The sequence below is a fragment of the Protomyctophum bolini genome, assembly GCF_963924005.1.
Source record: "Protomyctophum bolini genome assembly, chromosome: 14".
NCBI lineage: Eukaryota > Metazoa > Chordata > Actinopteri > Myctophiformes > Myctophidae > Protomyctophum > Protomyctophum bolini.
This window is the reverse complement of record NC_137875.1, coordinates 21,801,668-21,817,513: the sequence shown is the minus strand read 5'-3', so window position 1 is coordinate 21,817,513 and position 15,846 is coordinate 21,801,668. Positions and strand designations below refer to the sequence as shown.

At 43.5% G+C, this 15,846-nt stretch overlaps 1 protein-coding gene across 3 annotated transcripts in view; it reads right to left on the bottom strand.

The window, feature by feature from the left end:
- Positions 1-15,846, bottom strand: part of macrod2 (mono-ADP ribosylhydrolase 2) — a 646,577-nt gene that overhangs the window by 134,771 nt on the left and 495,960 nt on the right. For all 3 annotated transcript variants that reach the window (XM_080781639.1, XM_080781641.1, XM_080781640.1), the window contains exon 8: positions 2,081-2,154. In XM_080781639.1, the coding sequence (XP_080637765.1) occupies positions 2,081-2,154 (74 nt within the window). The remainder of the gene's footprint in view (positions 1-2,080; positions 2,155-15,846) is intronic.

Sequence of the window (15,846 nt, the reverse complement as noted above, 5' to 3'; positions counted from 1 at the left end):
GCAGCGCCCCAGAAGGTCAACATGTCAGTTATCAATCACTTTGGTAGTGAGCTTGTCATATCGAACAAATGCTAACTGTGATAGATTGTTGTTCTGAACTCAAAACAAAGCAGGGAGTCGGGCGGCTCAAGGTGCGATTGAGAAACTAATACTGATACTAATTGAAAAGCCATCTTGTAGCCCTTTTCATAAACTCATGCATTATTCAAAAAATATCCTGACGGGAGTCCTGCGCATATTTCAAAGGTGTCTTACAGCAAATATGGACTTCACTTATGCTCCACCAGTAGATGCTATAGCTGTTCTGTGGTTGGAGGGATTTCCAAACCTTTAGGGAAATTTGGCTGGGGTTCTAGAGGCAAAGGGTAGAATTTATTCCCCCTGATCTCCTTAAAAGCTTATTCACTCTTGGTCTATAGCTTTGAGTTTAAAATCCATCTCCTGTGGAGCTCTGCCAAAACAGTGTTAAGGACAAGCCTCCACAGACTTCCTGCTCCTCAGCAGGAATTGCAATAATTTCCACAGTCAATCCACCCACGTCAAAGACAGACACGCTCTACACACAGATACACAAATAGATCACAGCATATCACAAAAACAGTCTGCCGTCTCAAGATAGAACGGCGCTGATAGTGGCGGAACGAACGCCGAAAGTCGGCTTTGCACATTAGCACGTTGTTTACAGTCGGCAATAAGCCGTATAAAACCCTCTTAACGCTACGGTGCTGATGATGGGTAGTTGCTTGTTCATCGACGATCATCACGCAAAGGAACACGTGTCAGAGCTACAGCACATCGAACAGGGCTATAGGCCAGGGGTTCCCAAAGTGCAGGATCCGGGGACCCCCAGGGGTCCTTGAGGGAGTTCCAGCGGGTCCCCAGTTAAATACGATGTTTGGAACCAAATGTACCCTTGAGGGTCTGTAACTCTGAGGGTGTACAAATGGAACCAAAAGGACCATTTGGTTCCATTTGTACACTCTCAGAGTTCGATTTTACAATATAGATTGAGTTAGAAATGCCATTAAATTGGGGGTCCGTGGACTATAATGCATGTCAAACTGGGGGCCCTTGAAATTAAACGGGTTGAGAATCACTGCTAGAGCCGTAAACCTCGTCTCTTATGGGGGTCCATGGCCTCATATCTTTTCAAATGTGGGTCTGCGGGCTAGGAATAGTGTCAATTTGGGGGTCATTCCCATGAAGAGGTTTGGGAGCAACTGCTATATAATAGGCATTCATACGGAGGCTTTGTAAAGCACCTCAATCTACTGTGTGACATAATATACTGTACATGCTGGTGTCATCCACAGAGATGACCCTAGAGGTTATAATCGCTCACTGCATTGGCTTACAGTTTGATAGATCCCTCTGTTCAGCGTCCCTTACAAAAGAATGTAAGGAGTACATGCAGCATATATCATTTTGATGATAAACAACGTCATAAACAACTGATGGATAATAGCATATCGAGGAGAAGAACAATTACAACTCCTGCTTCATTCACTCACAAGTTATGTCTGTCAGACGCCGGGTGAGGTTGCGGTCGATTAAGAAATGGTAAATGGTGCATTTATATAGCGCCTTTATACATAGATTGTGCACCGATAGTGGCAGAAACCATGCAAGGCACCAACCAGCACATCAGGAGCAATTAGGGGTTCAGTGTCTTGCTCAAGGACACTTCGACACTAACTCTGGGGGAGCCCGGGTTCGAGCTGGCAACCTCGCGGTTACCATCCAGCCACTCTACCCCTGAGCCACCGCCACCCCAAGAAGTATGTGGCTACTGTATAGTGTTTAACTTCGATTTACCCACATAAATGCTATGTACTTTGTTGACCAGGATCCCAAAGGGAGAGGGGTCTAAACTTGGTCTCCGCTTAATTCCCCTCTACACGAAATTTCTTCACCGAAACTATTCTATCTACAAGTTGTTGAGATTGTAGATCTGCTGTTTTCAGCCAATGTTCACCTGTTATGACAGGCCCAGAAAAGGGATGCCATGCCAGGTCCATGTGGTTAAAATAATACTTGTACTTAAGTAATGCGGGAGTACTTCTTCCACCATCGATCCTACCTTATCAGAGTTCTCCTCGATCCAGCTCTTGACTGTGTTCAGAGCTATGTCTGCTGCAGGCTCGTTGGGGAAACCTAGGAGAGAGGAGAGAGGAGCCAGTGTCAGTTAGTGTTGATTTCGAACTAAAACTAAGACGAAAAATGTTCGTCGACTACCTTTTTCCACTGACGAAAACTAAATGGAAACTAAATAAAAACGAAGCTACGATGACTAAAACTGAGACTAAATATACTGACAATTTCGTCCACAAATAAAAACTAGACTAAAATGTTAGGAAGGGAGTAAGGGACTATTGGACAAGAGATCCAGTATAAGTCATTTTACAATTAGCTGCATGCTGAAAATAGACGATCTACAAGCTCACAACGCGTCGCAGAGCTTATAGATCATCTATTTTGAGCAAGTGAACAAAACTGTCATTACGACGGCATTCAAGGCCCACCAAAATACATTTTGTTCGACTAAATCAACTGTAGATTTAGTCAACTAAAATCTTATGATATTTAGTCGACTTTAGGATTGATTTTAAAATTATTATAGTATAAATAAAGCTCTCAATGGTCTCAGACCCTCCTACCTACATGACTGCCTGCCTAAATATGTCCCAAACCGCTTTGCCTAAAAAAATGGCAACTAAAAAATACGGGGAAGCAGCTTTTTGCTTAATTAATATATATTTTTCTGTTCTTTTTTTTACCTATAAACATCATCATTGATGTTCATTGTTTAGTCTTGCAAAGCCATTGGTCATGATATTTGCATATAAATATCCCCCACAGAGGCAGAAATTCACACAACTTCAAAATCTCTGGACCTTTAACCTTTGACCTTTAACCCTGAAAAAGTAAGTAAAATGCCTGTAATATATATATTTTTTGTGATTGTTAGAATGTCTGGAACATGTACATTTATTATTGTGAAAGATATCCCCCATCGGCACATTTCCAAAAGTTGTAACAATAGTCAGAAGACGTCTATCCACGTATCTCTGTCCGGGGCATAACTCGGGGAGCGATAGACCACCTTGATGGAACATGCCAGACGGAAATTGGGAGGGTCTTACGGATCCATATAGAATCGACAAAAATCCCCAAACTGTCCAGAGGAGGAGGAGGAGGCACAAGGTTTTCTGAATCCTTGTGCCGTCACCCAAAGCGAGAGAGGAGTGGGTAGGCTTATAAATGTCTAGACTGAAGTATAAACCTGAGGGCATGATGCCCCAAGTGGGGCTGGATCAGCGGATCTCCCAAAAATATCAAGACTGATGGACTGACCTAGACTCCATATGTGGGCATGGCTGACTCGGAACACCATATGGGCATAAAAGGGACACAGACAGTCCGATGCAGAAATCTCCATATATGGGCATAAAAGGGACACAGACAGACAGATACAGAAATCACACACACACACACACACACACACACACACACACACACACGCGCACGCACGCACGCACGCACGCACGCACACACTCTCTTCTAGACTGCTCGCCCCACAGGAGCCACACTGTATAACAACTAAAGATCTCCACACTTAGCACTCAGTCCTCTGTAAATATCACATGAAACAAATGTGAATGTGAAACTAATGTAAGCCTCTTGGGATGAGCTCAGCTGTCTAATAACAAACAACATGCTACATTTATGAAACAATAGGCTAAGCATTTCCCACTTCAACAACTAAAGAATCTAGCTAGACACGGCAGGAATACTTTCTCTCAGGTTAAAAACAATCTTTTAAAATGCTAATCGAAAGTGTTTGTTGACGTTCCGCACTGTCGACCTTCATCAGAAACTAGTGTTTCCACATGCACAGAAAAGTAGTGAAGGGGTGATAACACCACACAGTCACATAAAAGCACACAAACACATGCACACAAACAGCCTTACACAGCTTTAGCTGTGTTCCAATTCAAGCCTCTACAAACATTACCCAAAAATTACCATTAAAACCGGAAAGCATTTTTGTCATTTATTAAATGAATAAATTGTAGCTAGCTACATGTACAGCAGCTATAGCAACATAAGTTTTTCCAGATGTCCAAATGGTAGTTCACAAAGGCTGTACAGGTAGTATATATATATATATATATATATATATATATATATATATATATATACATTAAAAATTACCTGTCAGCTCAAACCCACAATGCAGTACTTCATTTTCAAGTACAAAAGAAAAAGAAATACAAGTGTATTTACTGTATGTAACATCGGGGCCGCTATTCCAAAGCCCCCTGAAGACAACTATTTTCAGCAATGAGATAATATTTTTTTGGGTGGGTATAGATCTTGTTGAGCTGGTCATTTTAAAAGTAGCTATAGCTCTCAAGTCAAAAAAGTGTGGGCACCCTTGGGCCTAGTTCTCAAAAGTAGCAGATCACAGCGCAACACTTCATGCTGTGACTGATTTATTTATTTATTTTTTATAAATCTTAAGTGTTTTGAAAATGTTTAACCAAAAACACTACACCTTTTCAGAGGGGGGGGGGGGGGGGGTGTCATTGGCACAAAAACGTTTGGCACAGATACGTTTTGGAAAATGGTGAAAATGATAAAAAGTATTGTTTGGTCAATGTTGTGTGCGTGCCGCTCGTGCATGTGATGATCATTCACACAGTCAGCTTTCCTTAGCCAGCAACTCACTGCCAAAGTGTGGAGATAATGACATATTGACCATGGTGGGTAAGGAGCATTGTGGCTAACTGCCATATTAATCACAACAGCTATGTGCCAGCGCTGGAACCCTACCTCTGTGTTAGCACAACGCATCGATCGCGTACACACATAGATTGTGAGCGGGATGAATATTTAATGAGGTGAGCCAGGGGAAGACTCGGCTGGATGCTGATCTCAAGATCATTTGCTGCCATTGTGGAGAACTTCACATGACCTGGCACTTGTAGTCAGCTATATTAACTCTAAAAGCCCCGGGGCCAGCCAATCCCATGACAGGAGTACATTCTGGCCATTACCAAAAAGTGCTGACAATCTACTATATCACAGAGGAGAATTTCAGTGATTCTCATTTCCAAGCAATTATAGACCACAAAAAAAATGCTTTTCCGTTACCCTTTGCAAAACTTGACGACGGCATTCTACTGCTCGGCCTCTACAGTAAACCCTACAGCTAGTATGCGGGTGCTTTGCAGGCATATTGTTATTATAGCTACAATCCGTACGTTTGATTTCTGTCTGTTGTAGGATAGGTACAGCAATTGCAATAACTGTAATAAATATGGGGGCATCCGTTTGCTTCAAATCAATGCGTCAATTGACATTGTCAACCCGAAGTCTACCTGGCACCAAGGGTCAAACCTTTTGAATGGAAGAGGAGTTATAGATGGCCTGTAGCAGACAGTGATAGTTATACTTCATTAACATAAATATACTCTTACCATACAGATTGGTTTGATTCAGTAAAATAGGTCTATATAACTTCTCAGGGTTAGAGGGATAGTTTTTAAAGGGCAATTCCACTCATTTTCAACATTTTACTTATATGTACTTAGAGCTGTGTGGAAATAATACAATCTATAAAAGATTTATTTCAGACCTACAGTTCTAGGAAACACAGAATGGGGGGACTTTTTTATTATATAGGTATATTAATGAAAATGTTGAAAATGAATGGAATTCCCCTTTAAGTTGCTCAAATCAGTATTTGATATCCATTTTATCAGACACGCCCCCAAGATCCTATACAAAGCTATTGTAACGTCAAACTTCGTTTTAACAATCATAGATTGATCTGAAAAACTGCCGTGGGTATTCACAAAAGCCTGAGTAGACGTTGCAATGCCCCCAAACATGAAAGACCAGGAGTCATTAGCCATAAACCAAAAGACTGATTTATTATTTTGAGTGACCTGGTTGACAATTTGAACTGTACCAACTCTTCAGCTATTATATGAGCCCATATTCCAACCCCTGGGGGCCATAATAGAGACCACAGGTTGAAAGGGATACAGATAATAATGTTCTCTTCTAAAGAGAGAGGTCAAGACCTCAATTCCAACCCCACATCTATCAATACGAGGGCCACGCCAACACTTGTAACCCTGCTGCCTATTACACGGGTCACGTTCTCAAATACTACCCCCGCCCCCTCTCTTCCAGAGCCGTGACTGTAACATGCTCTGACCTATGAAACCTTGAAAGCTGGTACACGTCCTGCCATGACCTTGCCGCCTTTTCAGAACGGAGGTAGGAAATAATGAAAACATAATACAGACCTATATACAGTATAGGTTTTTATAACTCCTGCCCTTTCATTCGCCACCTCACACTCCAGCCATCTGCTGTCGAGGTCCCCCTCCAACAAACAATACATTATGAATCCCAAATCAGGGGCTTCTTCGACAGTCACAGCGGTAGTTTTATTTATCCTCCTGCCTGTCTCCACACCTGACGTCTCTCTCTCTCTCTCTTTGTACTTTTCCCCTCCTCCACCCCCACCGCTAAGCTCCCCCCTCCCTCTCTCTCTCTCTCTGACAGCTAGCGGTGGCTGAGTTCCGCCGAGGAGGAGGAGGAAGAGAGAGAGAGAGAGAGAGAGAGAGAGAGAGAGAGAGGTTGAAGTGCAGCCCTGCTGCTCTGAGCCCTGGACTCGGAGGATGGATGTGAGCTGCATAGCAGTCATGCAGCAGTGGTATTCATGTTTTTTTACTTAAGTACAAAGTATAAATACTTTGTTGCAAGTAGAAGTCCAGAATGCAAAGAGGAGTAAAAGTACAAAAGTATTGGCGTCGAAATGTACTTAAAGTACCAAAAGTACAAAGTCCTCAAGTTTTCAAGTATATAAAAATCGCGTTGCGACACATTGTGAGCTTGTAGATCTGCTTTTTTGAAATGGCTGAAACGTATAGGGCTGAAGTGGTTAATGTGTGTTCTGTAATAATAATCAAAATCTAATAAAGTTTTCAAATAATTGTAGTGAAGTAAAAAAAATATTTGTCTCTGAAATGTCGTGGTGTAGAAGTACTAAACATTTGTCATACTCAGGTAAAGTACAAATACCTCAAAACTGTACTTAAGTACAGTGCTTAAAATAAGTAAATGTACTTAGTTACTTTCCACCACTGGCTGCATAGCGGCCAGGTCGGACAGCCAGTGTGCTCTCCTGTGGCGTGCTGTTCAAGCCGTGTGCAGCGTGATACGAGGCCTGTTCAGATCCCTTCACCATGTGCCCTGAGAGAGGGTGTGATCCCGCATGCCAAATCGCTTTCGCACTTCATCCTGGCCGTCCCTTCCTCTGTCTCAATAAACACGCTTAACCTTTTCAATGGTATCACTTTGTTGCGGTCTCCCCTTTCCTTTTTTTAATCCATATCCGCGCGCATGCACACGCACACACACCTTATAAGAGATACATTAGCTACTAAAACACTTAGAACAAATATATCATTTTCTAAATTCTTCTAAAGTAGACACATCTGTAACGACGCAGCAAACTATACCTTTGACTTTGGGATCACTTTGGCAGCGATTTGATGAACGGACAGGTATACACTGCACTGACAGCCAATGAAAATCTATCAGAATTTACAGGTTGTCACATTCAAAACATCGTTCACATCCAACATGACACTGACAGACTCATCCTTGATGTCCTCTTTAACGATCTCTCCAGGATGCCATCAAAGTTGAGTCTAATAATAAACTGAGACTGGAACAGTTCAGCTATATATGAGTCCATATTCCAACCCCTGGGGGCCATAAAGAGGAATATAAATATAAATATAAAATAATAAACTGAGACTGGAACAGTGTTGTTTTTGACTGCAGAAAATTGTGATTTTACTTTTAGTCATATAGTCTCTTGAATCGTTTTCATTTAGTTTTAGTCACCTGGAATGTTTTAGGGTTAGTGTAGTTTTAGTCATACGATTTTGGTCGACTAAATCTACAGTTGATTTAGTAGACTAAAATCTATTTTGGTGGGCCTTGATGCCGTCGTAATGACTGATTTTACACGTGCACTTTACACCACACACACACACACACGAACACGCAGGTGTCTCACTCAACACACAGGTGTACATGCTCACGCACACGCATCAACTTCCGCAGCAGATGTGTGAAAGGAGGAGAAGGCTGAGAAGTAGTAGACGCACGCACGTGCGCACACACACACACACGCACACGCACACACACACACACACACACACACACACACACACACACACCGCAACAGGGGAGAGGTGTCAGAAACGTAAACAAATAGTCATAAATAAATAAATATATGCCTGCTACAGTAAAGTATGCCCTCCCAAACACTGCGACCTGACGAGAGAGACGAGACGAGGAGAGAGGGATCCACAGGCATTAAATGCCAGGTACGAACATTGTCTTAATCATGAATGATATATAAGGGCTGTTCTGGCCTAAAGTACAACAGGCGGACCGCAGCCGGTACATTTAATCTATTTAGCGCGCAGTTTCTACAAATGCACTATTGATTCGTGCTCCGTAGATACCTATAAATCATATCGGTAGATGAAAGCGAGGGGGAGACAGAGAGTGTGTTAAGAAAGAGAAAGAGGGGGTTGGGGGGGGGGGGGGGACCGAGCAAGCGGGGGTGGGGGGCATTTAGTAAGGGAGGTGAAAAGAGAGCTGGGAAGGCGGAGAGTGTGACAGAGCGCGAGACAAGGAAAAGGGGGTATAGTGAGAGAGACCAAAGATGACGGAGGAGATGGGGGGGAGATGCAGAAAAAGGGTCAGCGACGACGCCGGGCACACCGCCGCCCCCGCCGCCATGGGAGCCGTGCCTGACAGCAGCGTGCACAGCGCAAGGTCAATGGCGGTGGCCCGAGTGCATCGGCAGCCTCTCTCTGATCATTTGTCTCCCTCACAACCAGGGACGTGCTGCACACATAGACATCAAAGGGGGCTTCAGCTGCTGCCCTTTCACCCGTCTGTAAAACAACTGCCCTCTCCACACCCCGTATGCAGCATTTACTAATGGTGAAAGACATGCAAATGCCACTCCTTTCCATGCCACGCGGCAAGTGCCCCTTCAGCCCCCGCCGCTCAACCCAACTGTATATCTCCCAGTATCTCCATTTCTCCTCTCATGTCCTCTCCTCCAAGCCTGGCCATGGCATGTTTCCGAGTTGCAACACAAACATAATAAGGCCCTTCAATCAGCCCCTGCTGTGTATAGCCAGAGGAGTCGGTATATAGTACCACCACCGCCCGTTGACACAACTCACATGTGACGGCTTCGCTCTCAAGAGGATGACGTTGGAAAAAAGGGCTGACTATGCACAATATCTCCCTCGCCACGCTCCCGTGCATACGGAGCACTGAATATCATAAAGCGGTTTAGCGTTTTACTCCTTCCCAACCCCTACAACCTCTTCTCATTCTCTTTTTGTCCTGTTCACTGTGCGACGCGTTCAGCAAGAAGCTAATCTGTCAGGAGGTGGAGATCGAGCTGGCATTGAGGGGGGGTTGGTGGTTGGGTGTGTGTGTGATTGCATGGCCCCTCCAGGGTCCCCTGGCCTGCACTGCACTGCCTTCCTGCATGGCTCGTCTCTCTCCTGTGGCGGAGAATATGGCCGGCATGCACAGGGAGATTTGTCTTAGTGAGGCGCACTGATGGGATGTGTGTGCAGCGCAGCGCGCCTCTGATGAGGGACTCAGGTGGTGCAGTGTTATTTCTGCTGAAGGCTCCCCTACTTCATCACCAAGCGGAGCACAGCTAGCAAGCATCCGCCAGAGAGGACGAGAGAGAGAGAGAGACGGAGAGAGAATGAGAAATAGAAATGAGAGAGAGAGAGAGAGAGAGACAGTGGTGTGGAAAGTACTGTGTAAATGTACTTAACTACTGCACTTAAGTACAATCTTTCCAATTTCCAGTACTTTTACTTCTACTCCACTACATTTCAGCGGCAAATGTTGTCCTTTTACTCAACTACATTAATTTGAAAACTTTCGTTACTAGTTACTTTGTAGATTTGGATTATTATTACAAAACATACCACTTCAGCTCTATAGTTGTGAACGCGTGTACTATGAGACCTAGCAGATCATGTCTGTCTGTGTGTCCCCCATTTGTGCCCATATATGGAGCTGAGTGATTTGTTTGTGATTGATGCAACACACTCCATATTTGGACGTATAGCTGCTTTGGGGACTCCTTATATGGTTATGGCTGAGTTAAAAACTTAACTTAAAAATAACTTAACTTAAAAAAATTATAACTTCGCTGCGTTCGCTTCCCGCGTTTGCGCGTCTTACTGGTATACACTTCGGCCATTTGAAAACACAAGCTCACAAAGCTCTGCTATTTTCAAAAGATTTAAATTTTTATACAGAGAGAGAGAGAGAGAGAGAGAGAGAGAGAGAGAGAGAGAGAGAGAGATGGGGGGGGGGGGGGAGGCAGTGCCATGTGAGCAGAGGTCACAGATGTAACACAATGCTACTATAACATTTGCATTACACGTGTAATGCTGACTGCATATTCCTGCTTGTTTAAGCTCAGAGGTGACATTACATTGGAAACCGATTTCAATAAGTACTAAGTTAGATTAATATGTAACTAATCAGACCAGAAAGTAAAGGACGAGGCAGGCAGAGTTAGTTACAGCTATTTCCATCATTTAGTTAATTCTGAACATCAATCATGGAACCATTTCCCTGTCAAAAAGAATATTGTTTTATGTTTTTTAATGTGTTTTGGGAGTTGGACTTTCTGTTTGTGTTATAAGGTTGGGATCTCAAGGCACAGCCGAGGAGGGGAGCAGGGTGTTCAGTTTGGGGACCTCCTCTTTGCAGATGATGTGGGTTCTGTTGACTTCATCAGACCGTGGCCTCCAGGCACACACTGGGATGGCTTGCAGCCGAGTGTGACGCGTTCGGGATGAGAGTCAACAACCTCCAGGTCCGAGGCCACGGTTCTCTGCCGGAAAATGGTGGATTGCTCCCTCCGGTGTCGAGAGCGAGTCGCCGCCCCCGAGTGAAGGGGTTCAAGTACCTCGGGATCTTGTTCATATAAGTTAGGGAGAAAATGGAGTGTGAGATGGACAAACGCATTGGGGTGCTGCGTCCGCACTGCAGGGATGTGGGCGTTTTTACCAGGCCGGTGAAGAGGGAGCTGAGCCGGAAGGCGAGGCTTTCGATTTACCAGTCAATCTACGTTTCGAACCTCACCTCAGAAGAACGACACTGTTGATTCAACGTGAGATCCCTCAGTATAGGATGACTGGGCTTAGCCTTATAGAGATATAGGGAGAGGACCTCACAGCTCACAGACATCTGGGCTGGAGCTCCTCCATATAGCGAAAGCAGCCAGTGGAGGTAGTGTTGATCAGGTATCTGATCAGGACGCCTCCTGCAGGGTGCCTTCCTCCTGAGAGCCCCTGGGGAGACCCAGAACATGGGGTGTCCTCCAGGAGGAGCATTAAAACGTTGCTATGGGAAGACGGACGTCGGGAAATACCCGATCTCTGGTTTTGTTCCTAGACTACTTCTTTATACTATGCAATCATATTGCATTCAAATCTTGTTTTTTTAAATATGTTCTTGTACACAGGTCGAGGCCTTGTATAAGGGTTAAATATGTTGTTCTTGTACACAGGTTGAGGCCTTGTATAAGCCCTTTTGGGCTTCTTGCCTCCTCCTACTGTAGCATTTTCCTTTTTTATTTTCTACATTGCTTAGACTGGTAGTGCCACCACAACCAGCTGGCCCTATACGAGCAAGAGGATGAATGGACAGAGCAGGTTTTTTTTTTAATGCCCTTCAACATTGTGTTTTCCAACACATCTCACCAGACATGGTCTTGGGTATATTGGACATTTTGTTAATGGGCAGTTTTCACCCAACGTTAGAACAATTCTAATCTAATCTAAGAAAAGGCTTGGGGCCGTACTTTCACAATGCATGCATAGGAAACTGATTCACTCTGTGGCAGTGCTGAGGAGGATGTTGATGTGATATTGTTGGATGTTCTGGTTCAGAACTATTAGTGCTACACAGTGTTGATTTTGTCGACCAATACTATGACACATTTTTTTCCGACTATTATAAATGAACCATATTTGGTTCACATTCGTGAGACATTTCTAAACGTGTAAACCTGAGACTCTTGCATGTCTTCCCTATTTGAGAGACAACAGGACGTGTTTGGATAGACGCATGGGCACCATGATCACTTGCATCCTATAGTAAATAGGTACTTTGATCTAGCTTGTTGATAGCAGCATTCTAGAGAGAGGTCTCCTGTTGTTCTTCCTGTGACCACACCTAATATGGAGATATCTTGGACCATTTGGTCTGGGTGACTGTCTGTTTGAGCCATCTAATGTATATTCGGTTTATTTATAAACTAGCCAGAACTGTCTATGTGTGTCAGTGGCCCCACAAGCCGTCAGGCTGGTGGGGTGGGGGGCCATGCCAGGCCCCATGACTTGTACTTTGTCTCTGAGAATAAATGGAACTCCGGAACCTTCATTCATCTGCCTGTCTGCCTCCGAGTTTATTCTCTGACTTTCGGAGTATTTTAGTGTAGGTATTAGTCAAGTCTAGTACGTTTGTTTGTGTGCTATATAGAGAGGAAAAACAGTCTCCCCTCTCTTTACAGTTCATTTACTTCAAAGTGGTGCGTCGAAACCTGGTGCCTTTGGTGTGGCCTCTTTTGCGCCAGGCACAAAACAAACAGCGTGAACAAACTCACTCAACTTGATCCGTGCAGCTGAGCGAACCTTTCAAGGTAACTAGGAAGGCGGCAACAGAAGAAATGTCCTTTGCCCGTACAGAGTGAAGATGGGCATTCCTTCTTTGTTTTCGAAATTGTGCGTCGGTTTGTTTTCAACATGAATGAAAAGGCCTCATGTTGATTGTATATGTCTTGTCGTATAATTAGACAAGTTGGTTCTAGTAGCCTATTATGAATCAATGAGGGTTTTTTCTCAAGACGTGAAGAGAGTATTAGTTAAATATTGCTTAGACTCTGGCCTGTTAATGTATTTTTATCTTCTTCTTCTTGTCATTATTATGTACTACCTTAGTGGAGCAGAGTTTTTATTTAAAGCATTATAAACGTATATCTTATGGCACGTCCTAAATTAAGCTGAAAGCGGCATGTGTCTTAATTCAGTTCAAAATGGACAAGACGACAGTGTCAACAAACAGCGGCCATGGTGTGCAATGAGCTGATCATGCATTGCACACGACACACACGGGCCAAGAAGAACACTCCGTGCGGCGCGTCGAGGAACTGCAGCCTTGCTTGCCCGTGCGTGACGACTGATGGACATTGAGGTTACTTACGTATGGTTGTGAAAGTGATTTTAATTGCATACTAGGCAAATTGGACAGCCGAGAAAAATATATTTTCATCTGTCACTGGTGTACGGTCAGTGGGGGACGGATCAGTCCGACATTTTAGATTAGACTTTGATAGAACACTAAGAGATTCTACTATGCTGACCAGAAATGTAGTTATGTATAGTGTATGTAATGAGTTATGTAACCTTGAATTCTGTCTGTCTCTGTAACCATTTTGAATTTGGCGTATTAATTATTTATAAACTAGCCAGAACTGTCTATGTGTGTCAGTGGCCCCACAAGCCGTCAGGCTGGTGTGGTAGGGGGCCATGCCAGGGCCCATGACTTGTACTTTGTCTCTGAGAATAAATGGAACTCCGGAACCTTCATTCATCTGCCTGTCTGCCTCCGAGTTTATTCACCGACTTTCTTCGGAGTATTTTAAGTGTAGGTAGGTATTACCGTATTAGTCAAGTCTAGTACGTTTGTTTGTGTGCTAAATAGAGAGGAAAAACAGTCTCCCCTCTCTTTATAGTTCATTTACTTCCCTACCCTTTTTCACTGACGAAAATTAAATGAAAACTAAGCTATGATGACTAAAACTATAAGACTAAATATATTGACAATTTCATCAACAAATAAAAACTAGACAAAAATGTTAGGAAGGGACATCCAGACCCAGTATACTGTAAGTAAAAGACAAGTCATTTCACACTTGGTTGCACAACAGTGCAACTCGTTGTGTAAAATCTGCCATTACGACAGCATCAAGGCCCGCCAAAATACAGTTTAGTCAACTAAACCAACTGTAGATTTAGTCGACTAAAACTAGACTAACACTAAGACATTCCAGGTGACTAAAATGTGACAAAAACTAAATGAAAACTATTCAATTAACTCAACTAAAAAGTGAAAAGGGGAAAAGGGAACACAAATATCACAGACACAAGGAAGCACCGATTTTGTCGATTTTTGGAAAGAACTGTTTACAAACACTGTACTGAAGCAGGACAAAATAACTAACAGGACAATGTACAGAAGCAAGTCCATCGCTCTTGTATACCAGACTGTGGCAACTCTCTTGCAGCCTCAATTTACAGAAGTATAACTTTGCAAGAAACTTGTGTAGCTAAGGTGTTTTTTCTCTCTCTACTGAGAAGGACTGAAAGTATAGCAGCATCACCACCTGACACAGCAAGTAGGAGGTAATCCACATGTATATGTCTGTGGTATGATGCATTCCTGTTCAGAGTTTGCTACTATATCGGTATACTACACACCACACACAGTATTTTTTATTTTATTTTTCCTGAGTGGGTGTTTATTATGAGGCATGGTCCCACAGCGCGATGCCTTTTTATTTATTTTCTTGCCAATTTTTTTCTCCCCCATATTCTTGAACACACTGGTATCTCTGTTCTCTGTGAAGGTTGGCTGGGATGGTTGACTTTATTTATCCAGGCTGACTGAACCATTTAATGTAGAAATGGCTATGAGGTGTGTGTGTGTGTGTGTGTGTGTGTGTGTGTGTGTGTGTGTGGTTTATGTGTGTGCATATTTATTAACATTTAGACTACTCGCCCATTTAGACTGCTTTTATTCTTGACTTGCTGGAAGGAATAAAGAGTATATACAGGTAAGTTAGTGCATGCCAGTAAATGTGTGTCAAATGTAATTTTCATGTTATTACATTTATTTTTAATTTTAATTGTTTTTTTTTTCTTTTTCGTATGAGCTGCTTGAAGCACTTTGTTAAGTGCATTGCTGTACAAATAAATCAAGTATTTACGAGAATTATTATGAAAGTCAACGGAATGGGAACCAGCGTATACGTGCGACGTGCACAATGCTGCAGAAAGAGGATGCTGGCCTTTGGGTGTCTTTGGCAAAGAAAGAAAGGGGAGAGGAGGAGGTTTTCACCCCATCAGGTCCTCAGGGGAGAGGTGAGGTGACCCAGGGTGGAGGACAGAGTGCCGCCCCAGGACACTAGACGCCACAGCCTGGGTGTCAAATGGCCCGGGGCTCCTCTCTGCACCGACACTGGGACACGGCAGGGCTGTGACCATGACCGACTTTGCATCCCACAGAAGGAGAAAGCGCCAGAGAGAGAGGGAGAGAGCAAGAGAGAGATAGAGAGAGAGATGGAGAGATGGAGAGAGAAAGGGGGAGAGAGAGGACTGCAGGAGAGGAGTACAGACAGCAAAAAAAAAAACAGAGGCGTAAAGAAAGTCTCCATGCTGCCCATGGATGTGACCTTCCTTGGAAACATTCCATATAGGTGATGCCATGCTTTTGTCCTACATGCTAAAATTAACATCTGACATTTTACTTTCTTTAAAAAGAGACAAACCCCCCCACACACATACATGCTCAACGAGTGTCTGATGCCCAACTGCGGCGGAAAAGTTTAAACGCTCAATTGGGTTTTTTCAAAGCGCCAAGTCTATTGTCCTGTGGGGTGGCTGAGTATTTTTACATTTGGCTTATCAT